The following is a 13855-nucleotide window of genomic DNA, read 5'->3' as shown; positions in this document are numbered from 1 at the left end:
GAACACTAGTCATAGAAACATATTATTCACACTTATTAAATACCTCATGCTCATGACTCGGGTACCTGCTGTAAGGGGTACTACAAGGTAAATATAGGTGCCGCGAAATTCTTTGAACAATTCTGCTACAACATAATGAACGATCTCTATGTCTGCTTCGAGAAAAGAGTGGCAGAGCGAGGTGGCGAGGGTTATTGTGCTTCCAACGCTCGATTGGTAGAATAGTTAACCGAGTAAAGTCGATTGGCCTATTTGATACTTCTTGCCCTTGACTCCCATACCTACTATAGGTAGTACTTTAGATAGTTACCAAAAAATAATTTATGCTCTTTGTAAAAGATCATGTTCCTTACCAAAACGTAATAGCAATATAACATATATAACTAGCACGTCAGACAATCAATTGCTCTCAACATTTTATCAGGCGTTATTACACTTTCATAGAAATTTTAATGATACTTTGACTCTACTTCTACTCGTATTATCTTTACCATTTACTATAAAAAAAAACAACGTTATCTTAACAACACCATGATGTTCACGAAAACAGCGGCCGATATTTTGTTTTCTTTTTTAAGTAAAAGGCGTTTGTACAGCCTAGACCGTGAATAACAGAATTGCGATAAAACTCTTTTATTAAACCTATCAAGATAAAACATTTTTTGTTATAAAAGTAAATGTTTTAAAGGATATTTTTTGTTTATTGTTGAAAAAAATGGGAGATGATAAATTGTTGTCACAACGATCATAGTTTTGTGTTTTTTGAGACAAATATTCTGAGTTGTGTAGTCGACTAGCTAAAATTATCTTTTCAAGCTACGGGTTGAATAAAAACGAGGTAATAAAGACCGACAAATTAGTAGAGAGCCTTGGTATAATGAATTTATTTCATTATAATAAATAATTTAGTAATTTGGTGTTGTTCAAAATAATGTTGTGGTTTCAAACAGGCCACAATTAGCTGCTTAAGCTGGTGGTACTAAATTCTAAATGCTGTAACCTTTCCTTTAGCCGCCTTGCGTACCAGGCTCTCTATTATGTCGTTGAACGACAGACAAATTAAATAGCTACTTTTTTCAATACTTATAAACTTCAAGTGATACCCTTTAAAATTTAAGACGACCTAACACTAATGGTCCAATAGTTCTCCCCGCTGACCTTACCAAGTAATTATCTTTATGGCCACGAGCCAACGATCCAAGAAATGAGTTTTAAAAGTCACTTACAACCCTTAGATTTATATTTTATACACCCAGTCACTTGTGGGATGACCTTTTCATTATGTTAACAGTTTATTGTGTAATTCATGCGAAATAATACGACCTTTTGTATTACAATATAGAAGCCTGTATTTTTAACACTTACTCGTTTTTTCTGAAAGGTTACACCCACATTCGCTGTAAGTAATTTGTGCAGAACAATATTCCGAGAGTAAAAAGCCTTGATACCCAAAATTATCTAGATAAAAATATTATAATTAATAATAAATTGACTTACTTATTTGATTGTTGTAAGGATCGTACCTAACAAATGGCGTTCTTTGGTACCTACCCTTATGTGAAATAGGCGTGACATTATGTATGCTAATAATTAATTATGTATCTGTCCAAAATAAAGTATTTGTATCAAACAAACTACTGTCAACCAAAGATAAGCCTGCAGGTCACTGAAGTTCTTAATTCAGAATTTTCTATATGTCAGCTAGCTGTGAACTTTGCATATTAGGCTATTAAACAGGTTGTTCGAATATAAATCCCACTTTTTCGTATCTTCGCGCAATAATTGATGGATTGGCACGCATTAGCAAGTGGGATTACTGTCCAATCATAAATACGCTGTGTGTTTATATTTACACAACGTGCGAACGTGAAGCGAATATGCATGTTTGGTGGTTCTAGCAGCGAAAACTTCAACGAACAGCTCTATTTGAACAGCTGCGAAATAGCACAATTGACGCATCAATATCTATTGTTTGATAACATTGTGATACAGTTGCCAACGGCAACTTGCCAACGGCAACACGCGTTGAGAAGTGTGCGATTTTGTATTGACCAGAAATGGTTCTAATTTGTCAGGCTAAGGCAAGTTTAGTAATATTTATCGAAAAACAAAACCGACTCGACTCACTAGATCGGCTTGTGCTGATTGGGTTCATCTACACATATTTGGTTTTGCCGCCCGCGGTAAGGCTAGACCAAATTAATGCCAAATAATAATTATTTGTTTATCAAGCCTAACACAAAAAGAACGAAAAACACCTAAATTAATGTGGAGATTAATTTGCAAGGCAAAAGAAAAGATGTCTTATGACTACAAAAAAACTTAATATTTTTAGAATGAAGTATGTCGATGAGTGAATACTACTTGACAATAGATCAAAACTAAAACAAAGCAAGAATTAAAATTGTTCATGCCTTTTGCACATACAAGATACTAACGCAACAAAACGTTCTCAATAGCTTGTGAAGCATTTTTCTGTATTTCCATCCCTTTGTGCTTCAGCACATCATGCGAGATAAAGGTCAGTTGAAAGTTCAAGTTGATTATGTTCACTCTTCAACGTTTGAATAGTAGGTTTTTTTATCATATTTTTTTTAATAATAACTGAAATTTTGTACCTCTATTTTGATATTGATCGTATAAAATCCGCGCCTTATTGAATGAATCGCAAGAATAATAAAGCACTTAATTTTAAAAGTGACATTACAATTTTCATATTACAATTTCTCGTGCTGTACTATACCAATAATTTAGATGGATACTTTCCATACAGTGACATCGATATTACAGACTCAGTTCAATATGTTCATATGACAACGTTGACTTAGGATATGGATCAAACACTTCTTTGAAGAATTTCAAAATGCTTGAAAAAGATACTTTAAAGTTAATTAGATCAACCTAGTTACAAATGTTACAATAAATACGGAATAAGTTCATACATACATTTTCAAGCTAACGACTTCTCCAGCAATATGACAGCAGCAAACAACACAGATGACTGCTAATTCCAAACATATTTACGTGACTGCAACATTACTCCCGACCAAAATGCCACACCATTTGTATTAGATAGCCATGACATTCGTCTCTTGTCACAATATAATACAACGACGATGACCCATCATTTGCCGTTTGCTGGCTTTCAGGCTATTCTCCACAGCTAATAACACTCGGGTTAATATAAGGTAATTACTGTGGTAAGCCGAAACACTGTTACGAGTATGACCTTAATGGATAAAGGTGGTTCTGGACTTTATAAATTGGGTATATTGCCAAAAATGAATATAATATAAAAGTGTATTGTGTTCCCGTATTTCGGGAGAATTATGAAGTATTTTATTTGAGTATTCGAATCATTACGTCGTAATTATTTTATATCTGAACAAAGGCAGCCTATTAATATGGAGAGCTTTCAGTAATTTATAAAAATACATTCTGATGAACTTTTGGGTTGATATTATAGAGTAAAATAAGTAATTCCATCCCTGTAATGGTATCGTTTATTTTAACATGAATCCAAGTGTCAAATTAAGTAACCACGTAATACAACGTTTAGTTCTTTTTTTAGCACCTTTAAATACATTTTTCCAAAAATGTAGGTGTTTTTTACCACCAAAACGTGGGCGTTTATCATCCTACTTTACCTGATTACTGTCTTATGAACCGTCAGATGCTACCCACGCTTTATTTAAAATGTTTAGTTAAAACAAATTTATCCGCGGTCTCATCCTCTCACGAATTACTATTGGCAAGTTTATCAGGTGGAATTCTATCTATCTATCTATCGTATAGTACTAACCATATGATAGATTATTAACCACTAAGTCAACCTAGTGTCAAAGTTGTTCAAGCCGCCTGAAAGGCCTTTGACATGACTTAACGACTGAATTGACAACAATCGGGACCGACTCCGGCTATGAGCGATTCTCATAGCCAGTTGCGCTCTTCGGCTTGGAATTGACATATATATTGATATTTTAATATATGACTGTTACTTAGTTTTCGATTAGGTTATTTGACATCTATAAGTCATTTTATCAGTCTTCGTTTTAACTAAAGCATATTATTATTTCGTTAGGTTACTATCCATTCTATGCACTTCCATGAACAGTACACTACACTAGCCCACAACTCACAACTAGCATCCCAAATATAGTATAGTATATTTATTACAGACAACCTGGGTAACTTTGAATCATTTGGGTAACATTGAACGTGGGAATTTGAACTAGGTTCGATTATTGTTTCATATGAAACCAACACAATTGACAAAAGTTTGCAAAACAAAAATAAACCTTAATCAATTGTGTTGGTTTCATATGAAAAAATAATTGAACCTAGTTCAAATTCCCACGTTCAATGTTACCCAAATGATTCAAAGTTACCCAAATTGACCTTATGATAAGTATCCTAAAATTAATATATTTTTCAGATGCCCCGCCCACACGCCTATACCGCCGCCGCCCCCGCCACCCCCTCTCACCATACCACCCCACAGGTAATGTCTTCGAAAAACTTGCTAATATACTTATTTTTGGTCACAAAGTATGATAGACCACTGAACACTAAAAAGTTTGGTAGGGTAACTTATTTATTATGCTTCGTGATTTACTCGATCGAACCGTAAGTTTTACTCAAAGTGATGGCTACATTGAGTAAAATACCTTACATTGTTATATTTTGCAGTTAAATTTTTCTTAACCTATGTTCGAGTAAAAATATCACGTCTTGGGTCGTCAAATACTCAATATTCACAACAAAGCATTTGACCACAAAAATTAAAGGAAACAGCGAGTAGTGTTTATTACAAAAGAAACAAATGTGTTTATCCTCCTTTTTACTAGCTTACTGACTTCTACTAAACAATTTTAGTCACACTGGTATCCTATGAAACTCATTGATATTTAACCATAAACTAAAACCAATCAATTCTATTCCCTTACAAACGACCTATCACCACATGGAATAAGATTGAAAGCGTATATAAACCAGTATCTATGTCCCACGCACAGGTAATGTAATCTAAACCCCAGCTCTGTGCAACAGAACCATTGATTGATAGGAAACCAAGCTCAAATGTCTACGATGAATTAGTCCGGCCTGGACGGATATAGGCCGACGTGCACTGAATTCCGGTGACTGTATTGTTCTTGAAATATACGGTATTGCACAGTGTTGTGTATCTAAATACAGGTATAGAATTGAATCTTGAAAGATGGGGAATTCAAGGCTGTATTGAATACAGCAGACATTCATCGAATAGTAGTAAATGTAGTACGCTGACTTATTTTTACGACACACGTTCTAAAGCCAATTTTAAGTTTGATTTAGTTGAAGACACTAGGTCCTATTAGCAACAACGCTGTCAATCGCTGCTAGAAATATCTATGAAATAGCGCATATATTGATTATTTTTGAGTGAATTGTAATAACACCAATTCAAAAGAATCTACCAAGAATATACCATACTCAATAATTGTGAAAATTCCAGAACAAAACACGTGTCTTTTGCTCGGTCTCACACATTGACTACGTTCGACGACTCCGTGATGCCAGCTGCAGTCGGAGGCAGTCGCTTTAGACGTGACTGTGAGAGACTCATCGATGGACGCGTTGTCAAGGTACGCAAGAATACTTTACATATTTCGATTATTTTCAATTGAAACATTGCAGCCAATCTTTGCAAGAAAGACCTAATGAAATGCAGGTGTGCTCAAATAAAATATTATATTAGAACAAATTCGAAGGCGTGTCGGACAACGAACAGAGTTGTTAACTACTGTAATCCCTGCCACCAAATAATAATATCAAACGAATTAATAGTCCTGCTACAGCTTCTTATTTTATCCAAATTTCTCAAATGGTAAAGAAGGAAAACATTTTAAAATAATTTATACGAAGTAAGATAGTGTCACAAGCTAATCAAAGCAACTAATCTACTAGACGAGCCATGAGCACAGTTACAAAAAAAAATTTAACGTATTTTTATTAATTTCACAGCCAGAAGCAAAACCCTACGCAACACTCCCCGTAATGTTCCAACCGTTCCCGCCGTACCCTCAATTCATGGCTCAGGCTGCGCCGGCTCCGATACACTACCCACCACCGGTACAGCCACTACCAACGCACCCTCCACCGGTGGTGCCTAGGCCAACGCAGACGGAGCAGCCTAAAGTCGTAGTTTTAGGTAAGCAGTTAAGATACAAGCTTAAAATCAGGCCTTTTGATGTGGGTTAGCAGAGGAAAGAGCGGATGAAGAACGACACCTGATACTATTCCTACAAACTTATTGGCTTCGTTCATATTCATACACTACAGTTAAAATTTGATTAATAGCAGCCCAATCACAGTAAATTCGGCATATATTATTTTGTTATCTTTGTTAAAGTTAGTTTTATTGAAATAATTTGATTTATTGTACTTAGAAACTAATATTCTGTTGTTGGGTACTTTTCGCGTATTAAGAAATATTTTAAGTTTACTTCTATTTTTTTCAGATTCTATTAAAAAAGGAGTCATGAGAACTCAAGCAACGCAAACTGAAGTATGCTTAGGAAGAAAACCATTACCACCAAACTATTTATCTCTGAGCCCTCGTACTATAAAAAGGGTAAGTGGTTCTTATAACCTTAGTGAAAAAGCAATTTTTTTTTATTATATGCCACGATAATAATTTTATATATATTTTGTTGCTAGGTAAAGATGGTAGCAGCAGGTGTACAAACTAACGGATTCACTGTTGGACCACGAAGACTCACTAAATCTTTTTCTGAAGTAGGCGGAGATAGATTAGCTGGTGGTACCCAAAACGATATAGCAACTACTGTAGAAAGGTAAAAATATTCTGACACGAAAATAAAAAAACTTGAACAATTATTCTAAATTCACTATATCTTTTATTATATTTCCAGTTTTATAAATAATGACCACGAAAAACTACATAGAACGCAATCAGAAGAACCACCGAGATCCCCTAGATCACCCCCAGCCATGATGCCCTCTTCCCCGCTCCAAAGAGGAGATTCAGATGACGTCACGTCTTCTTCAGTTAAATCAGTGGCGTCATCATCCCAAATAGATAAATCATCGGAGCTTAGCGCGTTACAACGTCAAGCTCAAGAATACTTCCAACAAAACTTCCAGTTTATTCATGAGAGCGACAGAGACGACACTATAGACGATGATATAGAAACTATAGAAAAAAGTATGGCATTAAATCGTAGGAATTTGGAATATTTACAACAAGAAATAGCTAAACAAAATAAAGGAGACAAATCTTTAAGATCTATTCTCTCTAAAAGCACTAGCGACGCTTCTCAAAAGACCATCAATTCACATCCATTTTCAAAAACTTCCACTTTCCAATCTGAACCTTCAACTGAGACTTCTGCTACTACAACTGATGATAGCGAAAAGAATGAGAAAGAAATTATCATAGATTTTGAGCCTAGACCTGATGACGAAGCTATTCCATTCACGACACTTCGAAGAAAAAACAGGAGGATGTTACAGAAAACTTTGTCAGAAGGCGAAATTCTTCTAGATGTGTAAGTATATATTTTGATATTACTTTTACGATTTAAGTACTAGTTTAGCAATTTTTGCTACTACGGAAAATATTATATTGTACGATGATTGCTAAGGTATAAATTCTTTCAGAAGAAAATCTGAAATACAATCGAATGATAGTATCAAAGATGCTCCAATCATAATGTCTACGAGCCAAGAAAATATGACTAGAGAAGATCGCGAAGGGGAAGCAATGTATAAGCAATATATTGGTCAAAATTATACCCATACTCCTATCAAAGATGAAGGTATATTCGGGTTTGAACCAGATGGATCCTTCAGGTAAAGAAATCAATACTGATGATATTTTGTAAATATTAGATCATAATAACACTTTAGCCAATAGGTCCATTGCACAACATCCACGGACTGGCAATTTATTTTTACTGCATTGCCATCTATACTTTTAGATTTAGATCTTGTTAACCATTACTTTCTACTTTCTTTCATTCTATAAAGCGGCTAAATTGAGGGCTTCCATATTGGTATGCTACGCTTTCATCCGCTCTCATTCATATTTCTTTCCATAGTTCTTCAGATGGAAATGCACCGTATGAAGATTTTCACGAAAAATACATTAGTTACAAGCATGAACCATTTAGAAATCGAAGCGTAAGTTTTGAAGAACATACAGAAATTATAGTTGACAACGATGACGTTCTCGAAGACAGGTATGCACGCACCATATTAGCTATGGTATAAAATTTGGCTAGCAAATATAGCAAAGCAATTAGAGATGTAGTTAAGTTTGTGAAGCACAAATATTATTAAGTTTGCTGATCGTCATAAAACATTTCTACCGTCATGAGTTCATGTCAATAGCCTTATAACGTGATGTAGTCTTAATAAATATTGTCTTTTATTTCTTTCAGTACCGCTAAATCTAGTCCCGGATCACCAGAGCCTATTACTATAGAAACAGAAGTGGACCAAAAAGCAAAAAGAGCTGTTATTTTAAACACTGTTACGACTATTCTTACACCTTTGGATAAAGTTTCACCTTGTGCTTCAAACGAATCACTTACAGTTGACCATAGCAGGTAACGTACAAACTGTACTTTACTCAACCGTTCGGCACTAATACATTCCTCTCTGTTAGAAAACTTTTTTACTAATACATTTGGTGTTTTAGGGACCATTCCGAAGGCAATTGGAATGAGTCACAGAAAACTGTATTACAAGTTGACTCTGGTACGGAAAATGGAACGGTAATAAGGTAAATAAATACCAATTATTTTATATCACTTAAGTATATTACTTTAGAATTTAGAATATCTATTTCTAAAACACACTTATCTTTTTTTAGTTCATCAGATCTGAGTTCTTTGGCTGCTTCACCTGGAGCTTTAGCACTTCTTACTCCCACTTCAAGGAGGAAACAACTTCTTCTATTGCAACATCAACAACGATCTTCATTAGACACAGACGCTTTGGATGAAGAATTTGATGCTTCACAAGTAAATATAACACAAAATTCTTTTATTATTATCAAATTAAGTACTTGGTTCTAATGTATTTCTTTTCCACAGAGTCAGTCGCCAACATCTCCGAGGAATAAATTGGATACGTCAAGTTCTAGTTCACATACACAAGCACGATCGTCATTGTCTCCTCCCGCTGTAGTCCCAAGTGTTTCATTACCTATTACTAAACAACCAACTATATCAAAGTCTATCTCACCTGTCGGTCCTCCAAAAGTCAACCACACACCAGCAATAGCAATCACCCACCCAAGCTTAGATTTAGCAGATGTTCCCTTCAAAAGAACTCCTAGTATTATAAACAAGAAACGTGAAAGAGCTTTAAGTCCATCAAGAAGAAGAGATTTACAAAGAAAAGCGCAACAAAAAGAACCAAACGGTACACTTCCTAATCAAATAGCGGAATCGCCAATGGAACCAGCTTTACCAGCGAAGGCCGCCGGTAGTGAAACAAGTTTGGCTAGAACGGATTCAGGGAAAATTAATACAACTGATGTATCGGAAAGCACGACTACAACGGAGGATTATGTTACAGCTAATTCGGATAGTTCAAAGAAAAGTTGTAAAAACCACAATCAACGTAAGTCACTTTAAAATTATTAAAATATTTGTCAACTAGCATAATTATAGATTTTTTAAGGATTATTTTTTGAATGTGATGTTTGGAATTATAGATCCCGAAAACAACAAAGCTCAAGAAGGTTCATCATTTGAAAGCGCATCTAGTCTTTATTCCTCTACGCGAACAGAAAATATTGCAGAAGATTTAATAGTACCAAGTTATTCACCACCTTTACAAATCAGTGATGACTTTATTGTTCCTGACTTAGCCTCGCCACCATTGCCATTACCAGATAGATTACCTAAAACTACTGTCGAAAAGATCGAAGTCAAAGCAGATATCACTCCGACCATTGAACACATCAAGAGAGAAAAGACTGAAATTAAACTTAAAGATGATATGCCAAAGGTTTCCAAAGTAAGTAGTTTTACTAGGTAGTCTTTCAATCTTAGAAATGCACGAAGCTTCATCCACTTTACAACTTTCCTTTCTGCTTATGTATGAAACTGCTCCCTTTTCAGACTATGCGTGGTACAATTAGTGGAAAGAGTAGTTCAAGCGGGAGTTATAGTATAGGGGGATCAAATCCCAATGTTACTGAAACTATTGAGGAAAAGACTCCCGAAAAGATAGTAGAATTACCTGAAAGAAGTGAGGTTAAAGAGAAAGCAGATAAAACGACTGCTACTATTCACGAAAAAGAACAACTTGTACCAAAGATGATGGTAACAGATTGAATTTTAAAAAAGATTATAACATTCTTTGGTAATAAGTATCATTTTCTAACATTTCTATATTATTGTAGGGTTCCTTATCTGATGACGAGAGAAGCGTGCATTATTCATCTTCAGGATACTATGAGAGTCCTGTTGACGACGATGATGACGGTGGGTTAAGTGAGTATAGTAGCTTATTGCTTAACAAAACTGTACTATCTCGGAAATAATACTCAGATTGTTCCTCCACAGCTTACAAACACTCGCAAAAATATAGAACATCAGCCAGACCAAAGTCTTGGATGTCTGACGAAAAACGTAGAAAAAAGAAAGCTTTTACGTTAGAATTTTCTAAATCTTACGATGACTCGGTATCTACTTCACAAGATGATTGGGGTAAAAAACCTACTAAAGATCCAGATAGCGTGAGCCAAAAGTCAGAACGAAGTATTTTCAAAAATCCTAATACCAAGTCACCATCGGAGGAAAAAGCACCCGAAAGTCGGAAAAAGAAAACTCATTTTGCAGAAAAAACGAAAGGAGCTTTATCTTCACCAAGGGAACCGGTAGATGTAGAAAAATCAATCAAAGAAAAGACGTCGAAAGAAAAAGAATCGGAAACAAAACGACCTCCAGAAAGAGAACGTTATGTGAAAAGAACAAAACTTAAAGCTAAGAGTCCAACTCAGACGAAAGCAGCCGATGGTAATCATAGTTACAGACCTACTCATTATGAAAGAAGGGAAGCTATGGGTTCTAATATGAAACTACATCTAAATATACCAACTTCAGACGATTCTAGTGAACAATATAGGAAAGAAGGTAAGTACTACCTGCTACCACTTTATTTTAATTTAAGAAATTCTTTACAAAAAATTGAATTTGCAATATTATTTGTTTTTTACAGGAACAAGTAATGGAAATATATCGCCAAGGAAACATCGACGATTACGAGATAGTCCTAGAAGAAAAACTGGCAATAATTCTAATAATGCAAAATCACCTACTAGTGCTAATAACCACAGCGTTTACAGGTAATATAAATTACATGTATTTAGTAAAGTAACTCAATAATCTTCGAGCAATGCAATAGTTTCAATTTATGTATTTTTCTAGGCCAAGAAGAAAAAGTGGCTCCAACGAAAGCATATCACTTCCCGGCAGTTTGCCACGAAGAAAACAATCAATTCCTACAGTTCCTTGTCTAAGTTCTTTGGAGGCGGAAGATATTGAAACTACTAGAACCCTTACCAGTGCTGGATCCAGGTTAACTCCACTTAGATACGTAAAAAGCCCTACAACATCTCCCAGACATCATAGGAAACAACCGGACAAAGGTAAATTAGTTACAAAATTTAAATAATTGAATGAACCCGTATTAAAGCACGTTTTTTCTTAATCAAAGACATATGTGACATAATTGGTGGATACTAGTAAGTATCGCACAATCCAGTAACCGAAAGTACGTTTACTCTAGAATCATTTGCTGTCAGTTATTCAACAGAAATGTAAAATTCTGTTCGGTTTCGTATGTCTTTCGGTTGCTGTATTATGCAAATTTGTTCAGAAATCTGAAAAAGTTTTTTTCTCAGAAGGAAAATTCGCAAAAGCGGCATCAGCAGAATCTCTTCGCTCTGTATCACCGGGATCAGATTCAGTATTTTATTCAGAACAAACGGAGCAGAGTCTAGCGGGGGCTGATGGGGAATCTAAAGCGCATTGCCTTCACTGTGGCAAGGAAGTCCATATCGTGACCGCGGCCCATGAACATGATAGTGTTGCGTCTAGGACTTCCCACACAGACGTAAGTATGGAATAAATTATATGTTTTTTTTATACCAAAATAGTAAAGTTATAAATGATGTTCTTTTGTGGCGTAAGATTTTTATTTATTGATACTTATATTTACTAAGTATGTTTTAGTTCACTTGGTTTACTTACAGGAATCTTATGCTGACGCGACTCCAGATATTGTACCTGCACCAGCCGGTTTTGCAGACTCGCCATCATGCGCATCAACCAAGAAAGCGAGCGGTGCAAGATTGTATAAGAAATTAGACAAAAGATACAGATCTGAAGACAAATCCAGGCATCATTATCGACATAGGCAAGACGTCCGAGCAAAGGTAAGTTATAGTGAATCAAATATTTCCTTGAAATCCGACATGTCGAATCTTCTTATGAATTCAAAGCGATCTGTTTTTGCTTCTACAGGAACCATTAAAATACGTTGTTCAACACATTGATTGTTTGATGGATCAAACACATATCCCCATTTACATATACATTGATAAGTGCCTGGAAGATTCAAACAGTCTTCAGTATTTAAATCACAATCGTGTTGTTTTGTCATGCATTCATTAATATCTACACACATTCCATAACGTGAACTCCAAGTGAAACCACTTCGTTGGCAATGGCAAGACACGTTCCATTTGTTCGCTATTATATGTTCTAAATTTTGATTATCTCTACGGTTGAAGTGACATGGCAATGTCGATATATCACTATTCTTAACATTTTCAACATAGCAAGGGTTTAACATACTATTATGACATTGAGATAATGTATGTACATGTTTTAAAGGACAGCAGGGATCGGGACAAAAACTGTATACAGCACAAGCGAAAGATGATTTGTCATCTGATCTCGGGTCATGATTTCGATTTCCAAATATGGGATCCAAACAATTGGCAAAATTATCACAAGACTCCCCTAGCATTGATAATGCAGGAGTTCCTTTCATAGCATACCAGCACATGTAATAAGATGCTGATGTCCGCCAAAGGAATTTTTCTCTTGTTCCTCCAAAAGGTAGCCCTGTCTTTTCAGTGTATAATAGGGCTTTCTTACACTCCTCGTTTTGATCTTGCAATGAACTTACATTGATCGTAATAAAATGTTTATTCAAGGATGTAATTAAATCATCGGTTCTCGTAAAAGGCGCTGTTTCCACGACGCTATGCAAATAGGTAACACATTTGAGGAAGTCTTCTTGGCAATGCCTCTGGACCTCCCAGTGGATATTCTTTAAACTTGGAGAAGGAAAAGCTACGTAGAAACCAACTAAATCTGGTTCTGGTTTTCTTTTATAATATCTTCGATCCCATTCGTTGAATTTGTGATGTCGTAAATAATACGCAATATCTAGTAATGCTCTTTCCAGCCATTTATCGTAAGACTCAATGTAATCTGATGCTTGAAAGTCGGTAGCAGTCGTAAATTTCTTACCGCTTTTTTCGATAACAATGTCCTCTTCGAAAGGGACGCAGTTATTCAAATTTATGTACACCAATTGAAAAATTATAGCAATGTACTTTAAGGAGAGCATATTATGCTAAAACAATGAACGTTTTATCATGGACAAACATATAACGTTTTTATATTAAAAATATACAAACAACACTCACTACAAAAACATAATGACATTTCTGCGACACTCATTGTCAAATACCTACATAAAAAAATATCTGCATTGTTTCCTTCCTAAGTGTCGATAAAGGTTTTATTATTAGTCATAATGG

General features: G+C 35.3%; 2 protein-coding genes across 7 annotated transcripts in view; one reads left to right on the top strand and one right to left on the bottom strand.

Annotated features, from left to right (window-relative positions):
* LOC142979379 (uncharacterized) overlaps window positions 1-13855 on the top strand; it is a 313104-nt gene that overhangs the window by 286875 nt on the left and 12374 nt on the right. Inside the window, exons 8-27 of one of the 6 annotated variants that reach the window (XM_076124248.1) lie at window positions 4436-4501; window positions 5495-5624; window positions 6004-6190; window positions 6501-6613; window positions 6700-6836; window positions 6915-7550; window positions 7666-7854; window positions 8103-8243; window positions 8445-8612; window positions 8705-8788; window positions 8879-9029; window positions 9102-9633; window positions 9728-10032; window positions 10137-10340; window positions 10421-10511; window positions 10569-11153; window positions 11239-11365; window positions 11448-11668; window positions 11924-12135; window positions 12275-12457. In XM_076124248.1, the coding sequence (XP_075980363.1) occupies window positions 4436-4501; window positions 5495-5624; window positions 6004-6190; window positions 6501-6613; window positions 6700-6836; window positions 6915-7550; window positions 7666-7854; window positions 8103-8243; window positions 8445-8612; window positions 8705-8788; window positions 8879-9029; window positions 9102-9633; window positions 9728-10032; window positions 10137-10340; window positions 10421-10511; window positions 10569-11153; window positions 11239-11365; window positions 11448-11668; window positions 11924-12135; window positions 12275-12457 (4462 nt within the window). Of the gene's footprint in view, window positions 1-4435; window positions 4502-5494; window positions 5625-6003; window positions 6191-6500; window positions 6614-6699; window positions 6837-6914; window positions 7551-7662; window positions 7855-8102; window positions 8244-8444; window positions 8613-8704; window positions 8789-8878; window positions 9030-9101; window positions 9634-9727; window positions 10033-10136; window positions 10341-10420; window positions 10512-10568; window positions 11154-11238; window positions 11366-11447; window positions 11669-11923; window positions 12136-12274; window positions 12458-13855 lie in introns of all 6 variants that reach the window. The other 5 variants (XM_076124252.1, XM_076124251.1, XM_076124253.1 and 2 more) reach the window with 5 other exon arrangements.
* LOC142979596 (uncharacterized) lies at window positions 12463-13759 on the bottom strand. Its single transcript, XM_076124625.1, has one exon. The coding sequence runs from the start codon at window positions 13660-13662 to the stop codon at window positions 12463-12465; it is 1200 nt and encodes a 399-aa protein (XP_075980740.1). The 5' UTR covers window positions 13663-13759.

The sequence above is a fragment of the Anticarsia gemmatalis genome, chromosome 16, assembly GCF_050436995.1.
Source record: "Anticarsia gemmatalis isolate Benzon Research Colony breed Stoneville strain chromosome 16, ilAntGemm2 primary, whole genome shotgun sequence".
NCBI classification, from domain to species: Eukaryota; Metazoa; Arthropoda; class Insecta; order Lepidoptera; family Erebidae; genus Anticarsia; species Anticarsia gemmatalis.
Note: the sequence above shows the minus strand (reverse complement) of the source record. Positions and strands in the feature narration are given on the sequence as shown.

Excerpts from the sequence above, each read along its gene's own strand:
- LOC142979596 (XM_076124625.1), bottom strand. The coding sequence starts at position 13,662 with ATGCTCTCCTTAAAGTACATTGCTATAATTTTTCAATTGGTGTACATA.